The sequence below is a fragment of the Mytilus galloprovincialis genome, chromosome 10 (assembly GCF_965363235.1).
Source record: "Mytilus galloprovincialis chromosome 10, xbMytGall1.hap1.1, whole genome shotgun sequence".
Lineage (NCBI taxonomy): Eukaryota > Metazoa > Mollusca > Bivalvia > Mytilida > Mytilidae > Mytilus > Mytilus galloprovincialis.
Window position 1 is genome coordinate 65,022,406 of NC_134847.1, and position 14,699 is coordinate 65,037,104.

A 14,699-nucleotide genomic window follows, 5' to 3' on the forward strand; every position below is an offset into this window, starting at 1 on the left:
CTTCATTTGAATGATCAGTAGGGTGTATAAAATAAAGTTTGTGTTTTATTTTCTATTTCGTCAAAAAACATGGCCGAAGGCATTGTTTACCAGGTGAGCGATTCAGGCTCTTGAGAGCCTCTTGTTTTGTTATTATCTTGAATATTATTATAGATAGAGATAAACTGTAAACAGCAATAATGTTCAGCAAAGTAAGATCTACAAATAAGTCAACATGACCAAAATGGTCAGTTGACCACTTTAGGAGTTATTGCCCTTTATAGTCAATTTTTAACCATTTTTCGTAAATCTTAGTAATCTTTTAGAAAAATCTTCTCCTCTGAAACTTCTGGGCCAAATTTAACCAAACTTGACCATAATCATCATTGGGGTATCTAGTTAAAAAAATGTGTCCGATAACTTGGCCAACAAACCAAGATGGCCGCCATGGCTGAAAATAGAACATGGGGGTAAAATGCAGTTTTTGGCTTATAACTCAAAAACCAAAGCATTGAGAGCAAATCTGACAACAAGTAAATTTGTTCATCAGGTCACGATCTATCTGCCCTGGAATTTTCAGATGAATCGGATAATCGGTTGTTAGGTTGCTGCCCCTGAATTGGTAATTTTGAGGAAATTTTGCTGTTTTTTGTTATTATCTTGAATATTATTATAGATAGAGATAAACTGTAAACAGCAATAATGTACAGCAAAGTAAGAACTAAAAATAAGTCAGTATGACCAAAATAGTCAATTGACCCCCTAAGGAGTTATTGCCCTTCATAGTCAATTTTTAACAATTTTCTTAAAATTTGAAGATTTTCAATAACATTTTCCACAGAAAGTACTGTTATAGATAGAGATAATTGTAAGCAGCAAGAATGTTTAGTAAAGTAAGATCTACAAACACATCACCAGCACCAAAACACAATTTTGTCATGAATCCATCTGCTACCTTTAATATTCACATAGACCAAGGTGAGCGACACAGGCTCTTTAGAGCCTCTAGTTAGTTGTCTTTTTTATATAAAAACCTGCCTTCTTGTTTGTTGAGGGACTTGAACTAGTTGGTTTAATGAATGGGCTAAACAGGTATCATGCATTAAAAATTATTGTTTTAACCGGGCGCATCATTTAAATATTTCAGTCTGTATTAGGATATATGAATTCATCATTTATGAAATGTTTTGGTTGACCATTATGAAAAGTTTATTTCACAAATGTTTATAGACATGCTCCCGTTGTCGTATATTTCCACTTGTTTAAGACAAGTCATTGGTCGTATATATATACTGCATTGTTTCCCATTTGCACAAATTTTACCATAGGTTTGGAAACAACAAAAATCCGCCATATATTAGGAAATTACAAAATTTGCCATAGATTAGGGTTTTAAAAAATTTGCCATAGATTTCGGATGGCATGACGTCATATTTAGCATAGATTAGGAATCTGCCATAGATTTGGAACCCACCATAGATTTGAGTCCTCCATATATTAAACTTTTAATTTTAAATGTAAAAGTTGATTTCTTAAATTATTTCAAATCTAAGCACTTGTAAGATAAAGGACTTTGTTTTATCATTTGAAAATAAATAGATTTTTTTTTAAAAACATTTTTACTTGAAATTGAAAGATTGAAAAATTAAACATTTTGGTGTCTTAGCCAAAAAAAAAAGACATGTAAGTTACTATTGAAAATTGTTAGTTCTTTTATACTATTTAGGCTCATCATGCTGAAGTATGGAGCTTGACAGTTAGTTCAGCTGGTCACTTTATGGTCAGTGGATCCCATGACAAGTCATTGAGATTGTGGGAAAGGTCAAAAGAACCATTAGTTTTAGAGGAGGAAAGAGAAATGGTATATATTATTGTGAAATATCTCTGTAAATTGTAAAAATAAGAGAGAATTGTGCTAATTAGATTCATTTATAATCTCTCATATAAAATTTTAATCAATGCGTTACAAAAAAAATTAGTAATAATAAAATAAGATTGAATCTGAATCACCAACAGTGTACTCACCTGAAAAAAAAATATGACTAATAACAACAAACAACACCTGATGCATGCTCAAAATGTGAAAGCGTTAAATCAGTTTTACTTGCAATCATAACAATAACAGCATATTGTCTATGTAGATTATTATGTCATTAAAAAAAACCCACAAAATAAAAAATCAGCACAGTCCTGTCACCAACAACTGTTAACCTTCCTTATACTTTCTGAATTTATATTTTGCTTTAATGCAGATTTACTTTCTTACCGTTTAACAATTATTACCTTTAAACACATAAGTATCATGTATTGAAAATGTTCTAATGAATTTCAGGAAAGAGAAGCAGAGTATGAAGATTCGGTCGCTCAGTCAGGAGAACCTGTGGTATGTTCCTATTGATCTTTATATCTCCGTTTAGCTTTGATTAAGTATATGTACAGTGATATTAGAATATATTTCACCAGTTTCAAGAAAATCAAGAGCAAACTTTTTGATTATTCAAAAGTTTTAAATTCAATAAACCAATAAGTTTAAAGAATTTGCATATTAAGGATTCCTAGATTTTATTTTATGAACTTTATCTTTATCAGAGTCTGATAGAAATGCTATTTTAGGGATACCCCATTAAAATGAATGTTGATGGTTTAAAGGAACTTCAATAATAGCACCACAACCATGATATTTTATTTTGAGTAATTTTACATACATCAAAAGGACAAGCAACCATAAATGACTTCATAAACCATTGCCTTACTACCCTCCAACATTCCTTTATATGGAATAATCCTTACACAAAATGTTAAACATTATTTTTTGTTGCCTTATTATGTTATCTCCATTATAAGTAACTTGAAATTTTTTAATAAAAGATATAATATGTACAGAAATAAAATCATAGTAGTAGTGTTGACATCTTTGATTATGTTTACCCAATAGAAATGTATTATTTTATAGGTGGCAGGGGAGACAAACATTGAAGTAGGGTTAGCAGGAAAGAAAAGTATTGAAACAGTAAAAGGGGTAAGATTTTTACTTTCCATGCTGAAAAGTTCAGTGCTGGTTAAGGATACAACAAAGTGATTCTCCAAGAATCACACAAATATGTGGGAAACAATGCATTCATTATAAAAATTGGGATTGCATTATTGCCAAAGAGGTTGTCATCATAGTGAAGGAGTTTGGAATTCAAAAAGGTGAACTGACTTCAGCTTTATTTGAGAGATTCAATTTAATTCTGCAACTCAATGAAATCAGTTACTATAAAGTATAATTCTGACTTTTGAAATTTGAAAATTATTTTGTGTATCTTGTTTAAATACCATATGTATATAAAATTAACGAATACTAAGGTAAAATGCAGGTTGATAAGTAATTTCCGAAATTCAAGCAACAAGATAAAGATTTACAGCCTGTAGCATTACATAATACATGTAGTACAATGTACATGTACAATTATTTGAATATAGAACTAGCTTTACACAAACAGATTATATATGAACTTGTTTTAATTAAAGGCAGAGAAAATTATGGAAGCTTTAGAATTATATAAAGAGGAAACATTGAAGTTAGAACAACATGAAGAGGAATGTAAACAGAAAGGAAAGGAGGTCAGTTATTATATTAACACTGTTCTTGGTCACATTACAGCTAATTTTATAATGCATGTAGAGCATGTAGAGCAAGACTTTGGTTAGCTTGCTTGCTTTGTTTGTATATTGAACAGATATATCATGTTATGGAGGGGTATTTGCGAAAAATGCCAGTGAAGGGACTAAAATGTCCCGATCCGCCTGGCAAGGGAAATTCAGTCCAAAGACTGGTATTTTTAGGCAAATTACACCAAATAGATTTGAATTGAAACTCTCTCTCTGTACAGGTGTAGATAAAAAAAAAAAAAACTTACTGGAAAGCTGTTATTCATTTACATGTTTATTCATAATTTTGAGGATAAGAGGATATTATCATGGAACCACAGGATTTATAATAATACGTGTTAGCTCCTTTTTTTATGTAAAGCCATATCAAAATTTGGCAGGAAGATGCTCCAGAGGGTAAAAAGGATTATTCAAAATGGAAAATAACATGGTATTTGAGACAAATTCACCAACAATGGTGAAAAATAGGCAAATTAGTTTGATATGAGGAAAAAATATTACAATATGTGTAAAATACACTGGCTATCAACCAATCAAAGTCTTACTTTCTTATTTAAGGTGAAATTATGTAGAATATAGTAATTATACCCCCGCTTTAAAAAAGGGGGGGTATACTGTTTTACCTCTGTCTGTCAGTCCGTCCGTCAGTCCGTCCATCAGTCCGTCCGTCAGTCAGTCCGTCCCATGAAACTTTCGTCACATTTTTCTCAGGAACTACACATCCACCCTTTCTGTAATTTGGTATCAACATTTATATATGTCAGCCATACCGTGTGATGCGTTTTCAGATTCATCACTTGACAACTTCCTGTTTACCGAACACTTGTCTGATTTTACACATGATAGCCAAGTTGAAAATTTTCGTCACATTTTTCTCAGGAACTACAATACAAGGATTTCTGAAATTTGGTTTCAGGATTTATATAAGTCAACTATACCGTGTGATGCGTTTTCAGATTCATCACTCTACAACTTCCTGTTTACCGAACACTTGCATATTTTTACACTATTAATATTATCCACTTGCGGCGGGGGTATCATCAGTGAGCAGTAGCTCGCAGTTTCACTTGTTTGAATTACTTCCAATCAAATTTAAATATAATATACTAGTATACAGGTTTAACTATGCCTATAAATATTGTTTCAAGATGTCAATCTTAATTACAAATCTTTGGTAAATGTTTATACAAACAAAACAAGCAAGCCAACCATATTTTTTTCTCCACAAGCATTAGGAAATAAGCTGTAACTCAATTAATAAACAAATCGGTAACCAATTGACAAATAAAGTAAATTTTGTAAGTCATCATTGTGCTCATTCCATGGTATGACATTCCATGGTATGACATAAGTTGTGATGATAGAGATTAATTAGGGCCCCGCCGACTAAGGCGGGTCGCCCTATAGTGATCAGTCTGTCCGTCCGTCCGTCCGTCTGTCCGTCTGTCCGTCTGTCCGTCCGTCCGTCCGTCCGTCCGTAACACTTTAACTTTGTGTCCGCTCTATATCTTAAAAACCGTTATGATTTCAAAGTTTATACTTGACATCCATTTTAACCAACACCAGAGGGTGTGTCATGATGTATGTAAAACTTCCTAGGTCAAAGGTCAAGGTCAAAAACTTTGGTTTCGGTTGACAACCCTGTGTCCTGTGGTGAAGATCGTGTCCGCTCTATATCTTGAGAACCGTTATGATTTCAAAGTTTAAACTTGACATCCATTTTAACCAACACCAGAGGGTGTGTCATGATGTATGTAAAACTTCCTAGGTCAAAGGTCAAGGTCAAAAACTTTAATTTCAGTTGACAACCCTGTGTCCTGTGGTGAAGATCGTGTCCGCTCTATATCTTGAGAACCGTTATGATTTCAAAGTTTATACTTGACATGTATATGAACCAACACCAGAGGGTGTGTCATAATTTATGAACGACTGCCTAGGGCAAAGTTCAAGGTCAAAAACTTTGGTTTCAGTTGACAACCCCATGTCCTATGGTAAAGATTGTGTCCGCTCTATATCTTGAGAACCGTTATCATTTCAAAGTTTATACTTGACATGTATATAAACCAACACCAAAGGGTGTGTCATAATTTATGTGCAACTTCCTAGGTCAAAGGTCAAGGTCAAAAACTTTGGTTTCAGTTGACAACCCCATGTCCTATGGTAAAGATCGTGTCCGCTCTATATCTTGAGAACCGTTATCATTTCAAAGTTTATACTTGACATGTTTAAGTTTATACTTGACATGTTTATAAACCAACACCAAAGGGTGTGTCATAATTTATTTACAACTTCCTAGGTCAAAGGTCAAGGTCAAAAACTTTGATTTCAGTTGACAAACCCATGTCCTATGGTAAAGATACAATTTTTTAATGCACATTATTCACAGCGGGGCCCACAGAGATGGCTCCCATCTCAATGATATCTAGTTGAGTTTGAACATCTGTATTTATAATTCACAAAAAGCATCCTTACAAATGATCACTATAGAAAAAGTAATAATTTTAAAAGTAGAAAACTATGATTATCAATGAAGTATTTTGGTAGAATCTGTTTCTTATTCATATCAGTAACTCAATCACAAATATATAAACCTAATATGGCCACTGTTACATAGGAAAGAACATAGGGATAGATAAAGCAAAAGACATAAATGATGACTGTTTCTATGAACTATTAAATATATAAATCAAATACTGTAAACCAACCTATTTTCGTGGATACTTTATTTCGCGGCTTTTAAAATTCGTGATTTTCTAATTTACTTGATGTAGATTAATAAAGATTTACTTATTCGCGATGATTTATATTCGCGTTATTTTTTTTCTCGCTAAAGTCGCGCAAACTAAATCGCTCGCGAAGATAAGTTGGTTTACAGTAGTCGCTAATATGTTAAGCTTGGATCTTTCCTTTAAAACTTCTTCAAGAAATCAAAAAGTCACGAAATTAAATAGCTGTGAATTAGTCAAGGAAAGGTTAAGGCCAAATAAAGTATCAGCCAAAAAATAAGTTGGTTTACCGTGTATTAAAGCATCAAATGTGACATTTGTTCTTGGTGTCATAATATTGACCTAATTACTGCTGTTTAAGATACCTTTAGTTTCTGTTATTTTAAATGACATTTACTTTATCTTGTGTTTGTAGTTACCTCCACCAACACCACATCCCATGTTACTGGCACATAATGTTTCATCACCAGCAAGATTTATGTTAGTCATGTTAAAGAAAGTTAGATCAAGGTAAGTAATGGAGCTAATTCATCACTCATCTATGTTTTCGTAGTTTGGAGAATAATTGGTACAACTTAATGGTGGTACACATTAGTGTACAATAAAATGTATTTTGTGATACATCAAAAACTCTTTCTTCTCCAATTTAGAATAGCTATAATTATTGAATAATGATTTAAAGGCAATTGAATATTATGATTATATGCCAGTTATTATCATTAATTTTGTTGCTGCATAATTGATTTCAGTAATTTTTATACGACCGCAAAAATTTAAAAAAATTTGGTCGTATATTGGTATCACGACGTCAGCGTCATCCTAAGACCGATGTTTTCCAGATAATTACTTTAGTATAAGTGTATAGAAATCAATGAAATTTTAACATAACGTTTAGAACCTTTAAAGGAAGGTTGGGATTGATTTTGAGGGTTTTGGTCCCAATAGTTTAGTAGTTAAGAGATAATAACTTGTGTGTATGTGTATCTTTCTGAAATTGTACCATAAGTTTCCATTTCAGAAAAGGGAAGGTTGGGATTGATTTTGGGGGTTATGGCCCAAACTGTTTAGGAATTAGGGGCCAAAAAAGAGCCAAAAACAATACTTTTCTAATACTTTGTTTAAATTGCTTATTTCTTGACCAATTTCAATGGGGTTTTATTCTTGGGTTCTTGGGGTTCTTAGATATGCTGAATCTAACTGTGAATAAAGTTTTTGGAATTTGGTCCTCGTTTTCAAATTGGTCCACTTGAGGTTCAAAGGGTCAAAAATTAAACTTTGTTTGATTTCATCAAAAATTGAATTATTGAGGTTCTTTGATATGCCGAATCTAACCGTGTATTTAGATTTTTAATTTTGGGCCCAGTTTTCAACTTGGTCCAAATTGGGGTCCAAAATTTAACTTTGTTTGATTTCAACAAAAATTGAATGTATGGGGTTCTTTGGTATACTCATTCTAACCATGTATTTAGATTTTTGATTTTTTAAGCCCTATTATCAAATTGGTCCACATTGAGGTCAAAAGGGTCCAAAAATAAACTTTGTTGGATTTCATCAAAAATTGAATTCTTTGATATGCGGAATCAATCCATGGCCATCATGGCCATGTATTTAGATTTTGGATATTGGACCATAGTAGGTAAATTTAATTTTTTTAATTTCATTTGACCACATTCATTCTGTGTCGGAAACCTATACTGTGTCAACAATTTAATCATAATCCAAATTCAGAGCTGTATCAAGCTTGAATGTTGTGTCCATACTTGCCCCAACTATTCAGGGTTCGACCTCTGCAGTCATATAAAGCTGTGCCCTGCGGAGCATCTGGTTCACCTATTTATAAGTGTCTGTACAGAAATATTACCGGTTAGTCTTTGTTTTAAAATTTAAAATATGTACATTGCTGATCATTGAACTTTCCTTTTCAGTGCATATCTGCAAGCTATGTCTGCTTATAAAAAAAAGAAATTTCATCACCAATGTTTTGTTATAGTATCCATTAGTTCCTGTGTCTAAAAGTGCATGCTTGTCTTCACTCTTGAGTTGATAAAGCAGTTTATAAAAGCAATTGTGAACTATATTTCAGTGAACTTGAGGAATCACTACTGGTACTGCCCTTTTCCTATGTGATTGACATGCTTAAAGTGTTAGAGGTTTTTATAGACTCAGGATGGGAAATAGAACTCGCTTGTAGATGTTTATTCTTCCTTCTACGGTAAGTAACATTAAAGTGTTCACATTTTTCAAGTTTTTATACAGGACGTATTATGGTATGCAAATGTCCGGCGTCTGTCAGTCTGTCAAGTGTCAACATGTCTTACCATTACTTGAGAACTGCTTATCCAAATTTCATGAAACTTAACATAGTTGTTTCTTATGATGGTCAAACGATGTTTATACTTTTTGGTGAAAATAGGATTTAAACTTTTTGAGTTACAGGACTTTAAAACAGGGGGGTGTTTTTTTCACATGTTGCTATGTATCTCAAAAATTATTTATGATTATTGCTTAAAACTTTACACACTTCTTAGTTATATTAAGCTAAAGATCTGTATTCTATTTGGTGATGATTCAAAATTTTATTTTAGAGTTATTAAGTTTTTTGTAAAAAAAGTGGGTTTTTTCACATTTCGCACTGTATCTCAGAGACTATTTATGATTATTGCATAAAACTTCACACAAATCACTTTACAAATTAGGGTTGATAACTCCAATTGTTTTCCTTTTTTTTTTAATTATACTAAAATTATACTGATTGTTTTAAGTTTCAGCATAATTTACTCTATGATTATTTTTTTTAGAGTTCATCATGGACAGATAACATCCAATCAGGTCTTACTCCCTGTCATAGATAGACTCAGGACAAAAACAGTGGATCAGGTCAACAAACTTAGAGTAAGCCTGCAATAAAAAAATTCTAACAATAAATCCTTTAGCTTAACTGACCAAAAGGATCAAGTGAGCTATTCTCATCACTTGGAATAGGTCAAGGTCTTTTAACTTTTAAGAAAACCTCCTCCTCTGAACCTTGGACACAATCGTCATTGGATTTTCTTGTTTAAAAATGTATACAATAATCCCATTGCCTACGAATTAAAAAATATTAATTTTTGTTTCAAACATTTATAAAAGCAGAATATAGAAATGATATATGGCTATTATTAGATATATGTTTTATTATGTGTTAAATCAGATATATATATATGAGAATTTTGATCAAATAGACAATTTCGAGTTCAATGCATTTCCGTCAAAAACTTTGGTTTTAGTGAACATCATTTGTGCGTTTAAGGGTGTCGTCACTTCCGTTCCAATGTTGAGCAAGTAGTTGGAAAACTATGATGCTATATTGCACGAATTACTCTACAAATTGAATTCTTATAATTGACAATCAGCACAGCTGTCATTAGGGAATTGTGATTAAGTACCGACGAAACAAACATTATTTCTAATTTATCCTGCACAATGACAATCACTAAGTCGCTTGATGAACATTAATAGTGCAGGGATACAGGCAATCCCCTCTATCTGGTAAATGACGTCATAAAGGGGCGCATAATTGATGAGTCTTTCTGGTGAAGAACAAACTCGAAAGTCATCTATTGGTGAATATGAATTCAAATAGAATAGGTGTAAAATGCAATTTGTCTATAATCTTAAAAACTGCTATAGTTTCTGAAAATCTGATAGGGGCAAAAGTTAAGATATACCTACTGTTAATTAACACCATCAATAGAAAGCATTGTAGATACCTTGACATTTATTATGTCTTATTGTAGGACCAGATAGGCTTCAATATAGCAGGATTACAGTTTATGAAGGGACATATTGAAGAATCTCAGGAGGTTCAGTTCTTCATGGATGCTAGTGGACAATATAATAAAAAGAAGAAGAAAGAAAAGAAAAAAGCAATTTTATCTATTAAAACATAAAAAAGTGGCTGAAATCTTAAAATATTGCTGGTGCTAAAAGGGCCATTATTGGCTTAATTTGTACCTTGCTTTTTAAAGCATCCAGTATATAGAAATGGAAGTGTATCTCTTTCAGTTCGCATCTGCAACTTCTCCTGAAACACTCCACAAATTTTGTGAAACTTTGACAGAATCTTTGTCATATCTGCATATGATGTATTTACTTTGGGAAAACATGGACTTCTTCAAATCTGCTCACAAATCAACTTACAGGCAACAATGGTGTTAGCTAACTTCTTTAAAGCTTTATATTTTAGAAGGTGGAAGACCTGAATGATTCATACTTTGTATATAGATGCCTAATGTTATGAAGTTTCAGTCTTTCGTATGTTCATTGTCCTTTACCTCATATTTATGGCTCAATGACAACTTGAAAAAAAAAGAATTTGTAATGTAAATTTCTTTCTTATTAGGAGTAATAGGGTACCTATATTCAGTATGTCGTGTGTACCTTGCAAGGTTCTCATGCCTGTCAGACAGTTTTCATTTGACCTTGACCTCAATTTCATGGATCAGTGAACAAGGTTAAGTTCTTATATCATATACTATAAGCAATAGGTCTCCTATTTTCAACCGGATTTTTGTGACAAAAATGTCGGTTATTGATTTGGGGATGTACGGCGGGCGGGCGGGCTGTCGGGCAGGCGGGCGGCAATCAAATGTTGTCCGTGCATTAACTCATGAACCGTTCAACCAAAGCTTTTAAAATTTTAATATGTTATTACTGACAACTATATGAAGGTCAAGTTCAATAATGGCGATTTTGACTTTTACCGTTCAGGAGTTATGGTTCTTGAAAGATTGAAAAATGGAGTTTCCAGTCGTGTCCGTGCATTTAGGCATGAACTGTTCTACCAAAGCTTCCCAAATTTTAATATGTTGTTACTGATGACAGAATGGAGGTCAAGTTTAATAATGACGATTTTGACTTTTACCGTTCAGGAGTTATGGTTCTTGAAAGATTGAAAAATGGAGTTTCCAGTCGTGTCCGTGCATTTATGCATGAACTGTTCTATCAATGAACTGTTCTATCAAAGCTTCCGAAATTTTAATATGCTGTTACTGATGACAAAATGGAGGTCAAGTTCAATAATGACAATTTTGACTTTTACCGTTCAGGAGTTATGGTTCTTGAAAGATTGAAAAATGGTGTTTCCCTTCATGTCCGTGCATTTTCTCATGAACCATTCAACCAAAGCTTTTGAAATTTTAATATGTTGTTACTGATGACAAAATAGAGGTCAAGTTCAATAATGACGATTTTGACTTTTACCGTTCAGGAGTTATGGTTCTTGAAAGATCGTAAAATGGCGTTTCCATTCATGTTGTTGCATTTACTCATGAACCGTTCAATCTAAGCTTTTCAAATTTTAATATGTTGATACTGATGACAAAATGGAGGTCAAATTTGATATTGACGATTTTCACTTTCACCATTCATCAGTAATGGTTCTTGTGATATTGCTAGGACACAAAGAAATGTTAATAAATCCGGTTTGCTGTCGTTGGACAGCCTCTTGTTGAGTATGGAATGATTGTCCAACTGGCAGATGTCATTTGACCTTTGACCTCATTTTCATGGTTCAATGGTCAAACTTAAATTTTTGCGTTTTGGTCTTTTTTTTTTATTACTATATTCAAAACTGGCTGCCAAGAAATAGCCTTAATGTAGTGCTTAAAAGTGGCGTAAAACACCCATTTTTTTTTTTTAAATCAAATATATTTTGGGTAAGGAATGATTATAAAGTGTACATGTCCAAACTGGCAGATGATATCTGACCTAAGCCCTTTGACTTCATTTTCATGGTTCAATGTTCAAGTTATGTTTTTGCATTTTTTTTTTTTAATACTACTGGTATATTCAATAGGTAAACTATATTTGGTGTATGGAAATATTTTATGATATTCATGTCAATCTCGCAGGAATTATTTGTCCTTGACCTCATTTTCATGGTTCATTGCTCTGACGGAAGTTTTTTGTGTGTTGGTCTGTTTTTCTTAAACTTCATTCTCATGGTTCAATGGTCAATGTTAAGTCTGCATGGTGAAGTTTATTTCTTTTATACAATAAGCCATATGAACTATATTTGCTGTATGGAAGGATTGTAAGGTGTACATGTCTGTCTGGTATGGTTTATATTACATTGACCTTATTTTCATGGTTCATTGGTCAATGTTTAGTTCTCTTGGTACAAACTAATGACACTATAAGCAATAGGTCAACTATATTTGGTGAGTTGAATGATTTTAAGGTGTACATATATTTCTTGATTAGTTAATCTGACCATGGAAGTAATATTTAAAAGGAATAACATCGACTAATTAGCATGTATTAACGGCCTGCAGAGCTCTGTACTAAAGTCATATGATTTTATCCAATTATAGTCTCAGCGGTAAGACCCCTTTGGTTACTATCTGTGATACCGCGGTTGTAAAATGGCATCTGGAATTTCTTATCAGTCACATGATTTTATCGAGTCCGGTAATTATAAAGTACCTGTGTGAAATCCGAGGTTTATTAATAAGAAGGTGGCGCTGTATCATATAAAACATCTACCTTCAGAAAGAAGTCGTTTGATGTAAAAAACTTGAAAAACGGACGAGAATTGTTCAAACTACAGCAGTTTAACATGGAAAATTGTATTTAAATTAGCATATTTTTGCTTTTTACCGTTTGTTTTAAACTGTCCTAAAAGTATTTTCCGGTTAAAAGCGGATCCCGAGTTAAACAGATAAATACCGATGAATCGATCAGGTTTCACATGATGTTTAACAAAATAATGTAGGCAAATGTAGGCATAGATTTTTTTACTGTTGAAATGTGCAAAGTTAATCGAGATTGAATAAAAGAATATTTACTTTCAAGTATTCTAAATTTATGTATATTTCATAAATGTTATTGATTGCATTATTGAAACTGGACAACTAAAATGGGGATAATATTTTCGTAAATATATATTATTGTGGAATGCTTGTATTAATATAATAAGCTATACAGCAAAAATTATAACAAACCGACGAAATGGGCTTGAATCTATCTGTCTTACGGTAAATTCCTTTTTACACAAATTAGTTTATGTATCAAGAACTTAAATTGAAGGATAGAACCGTTTAGAATTGTGAATATTTTAATTGACTATAAATACACGAAGGATTTAGATTTTTCGTATTTAATAAAGGGGGTCCAAACGTATTTTTTTAACAATCATCTTCCTAACTTACGGAAATGGTTTTTTAACTGTCTGTAAATATTAAAATTGAAAATGACCCAGCCTTGTTCTCCAATTTCGTATGTGATAGCTGTCGGTTTAAACTATTAAGATCAAAAACTAACCAAAAATAGGAAAAAAATGGACTAAAATAAAAATTGAACGAATGACTCTATTCGGCAGCGTACATCAACGGAATGTAACGAATGGACTATTCAGGTAACTTCGCACGTATATACGACAAAAACTTGTCTGTTCGTAATTCTCCGTGAACACGAAAATGACCGATAAGTGTCAGTGATTTGATCGATCACATGCGGAGAATCAATTTCCATGCCAGATATTGAACCAATTAACGAGTTATCGAAAGATGGGCGGTAACGCAGATGAAACCTTTGAAGTGACGACGATGTTATTCCTTTCAATATTACTTCCATGATCTGACATTGACCTCATTTTTTAGCTCACCTGACCTGAAAGGTGAAGTGAGCTTTTCTCATTACTTGGCGTCCGTCTTCAGTAAACTTTTACAAAAACCTTCTCCTCTGAAACTACTGGGCCAAATTTAACCAAACTTGGCCACAATCATCATTGGTGTATCTTATTTGAAAAATGTGTGGCGAGACCCTGCCAACCAACCAAGATGGCCGCCATGGCTAAAAATAGAACATAGGGGTAAAATGTACATTTTGGCTTATAACTCTAAAACCATAGCATTTAGAGCAAATCTGTCATGGGGGTAAAACTGTCTATTAGGTCAAGATCTATCTGCCCTGAAATTTTCAGACAAATCAGACAACCTGTTGTTGGGTTGCTGCCCCCAAAATAGTAATTTTAAGGAAATTTTGCAATTTTTGGTTATTATCTTGAATATTATTATAGACAGAGATAAACTGCAAATAGCAATAATGTTCAGCAAAGTAAGATCTACAAATAAGTCAACATGACCAAAATTGTCAGTTGACCCCTTAAGGAGTTATTGCCCTTTATAGTCAATTTTTTAACCATTTTTCTAAAATTTTAGTAATCTTTTAAAAAAATCTTCTCCTCTGAAACTACTGCTCCAAATTTAACCAAACTTGTCCAAAATTATCATTGGGGTATGTAGTTTAAAAAATGTGTCTGATGACCCGGCCAACCAACCAAGATGGCCACCATGGCTA

At 32.9% G+C, this 14,699-nt stretch overlaps 1 protein-coding gene across 3 annotated transcripts in view; it reads left to right on the forward strand.

Annotated features, from left to right (window-relative positions):
* The window catches only part of LOC143048124 (WD repeat-containing protein 3-like), a 36,217-nt gene extending 25,922 nt beyond the window's left edge, over positions 1-10,295 (forward strand). For all 3 annotated transcript variants that reach the window (XM_076221603.1, XM_076221605.1, XM_076221604.1), the window contains exons 19-26: positions 1,706-1,840; positions 2,312-2,362; positions 2,933-2,998; positions 3,493-3,585; positions 6,775-6,869; positions 8,443-8,571; positions 9,158-9,251; positions 10,136-10,295. In XM_076221603.1, coding sequence (XP_076077718.1) covers positions 1,706-1,840; positions 2,312-2,362; positions 2,933-2,998; positions 3,493-3,585; positions 6,775-6,869; positions 8,443-8,571; positions 9,158-9,251; positions 10,136-10,288 — 816 coding nt within the window. In that variant the 3' untranslated portion in view covers positions 10,289-10,295. The remainder of the gene's footprint in view (positions 1-1,705; positions 1,841-2,311; positions 2,363-2,932; positions 2,999-3,492; positions 3,586-6,774; positions 6,870-8,442; positions 8,572-9,157; positions 9,252-10,135) is intronic.
* The last annotated feature ends 4,404 nt before the right edge of the window (positions 10,296-14,699 follow it).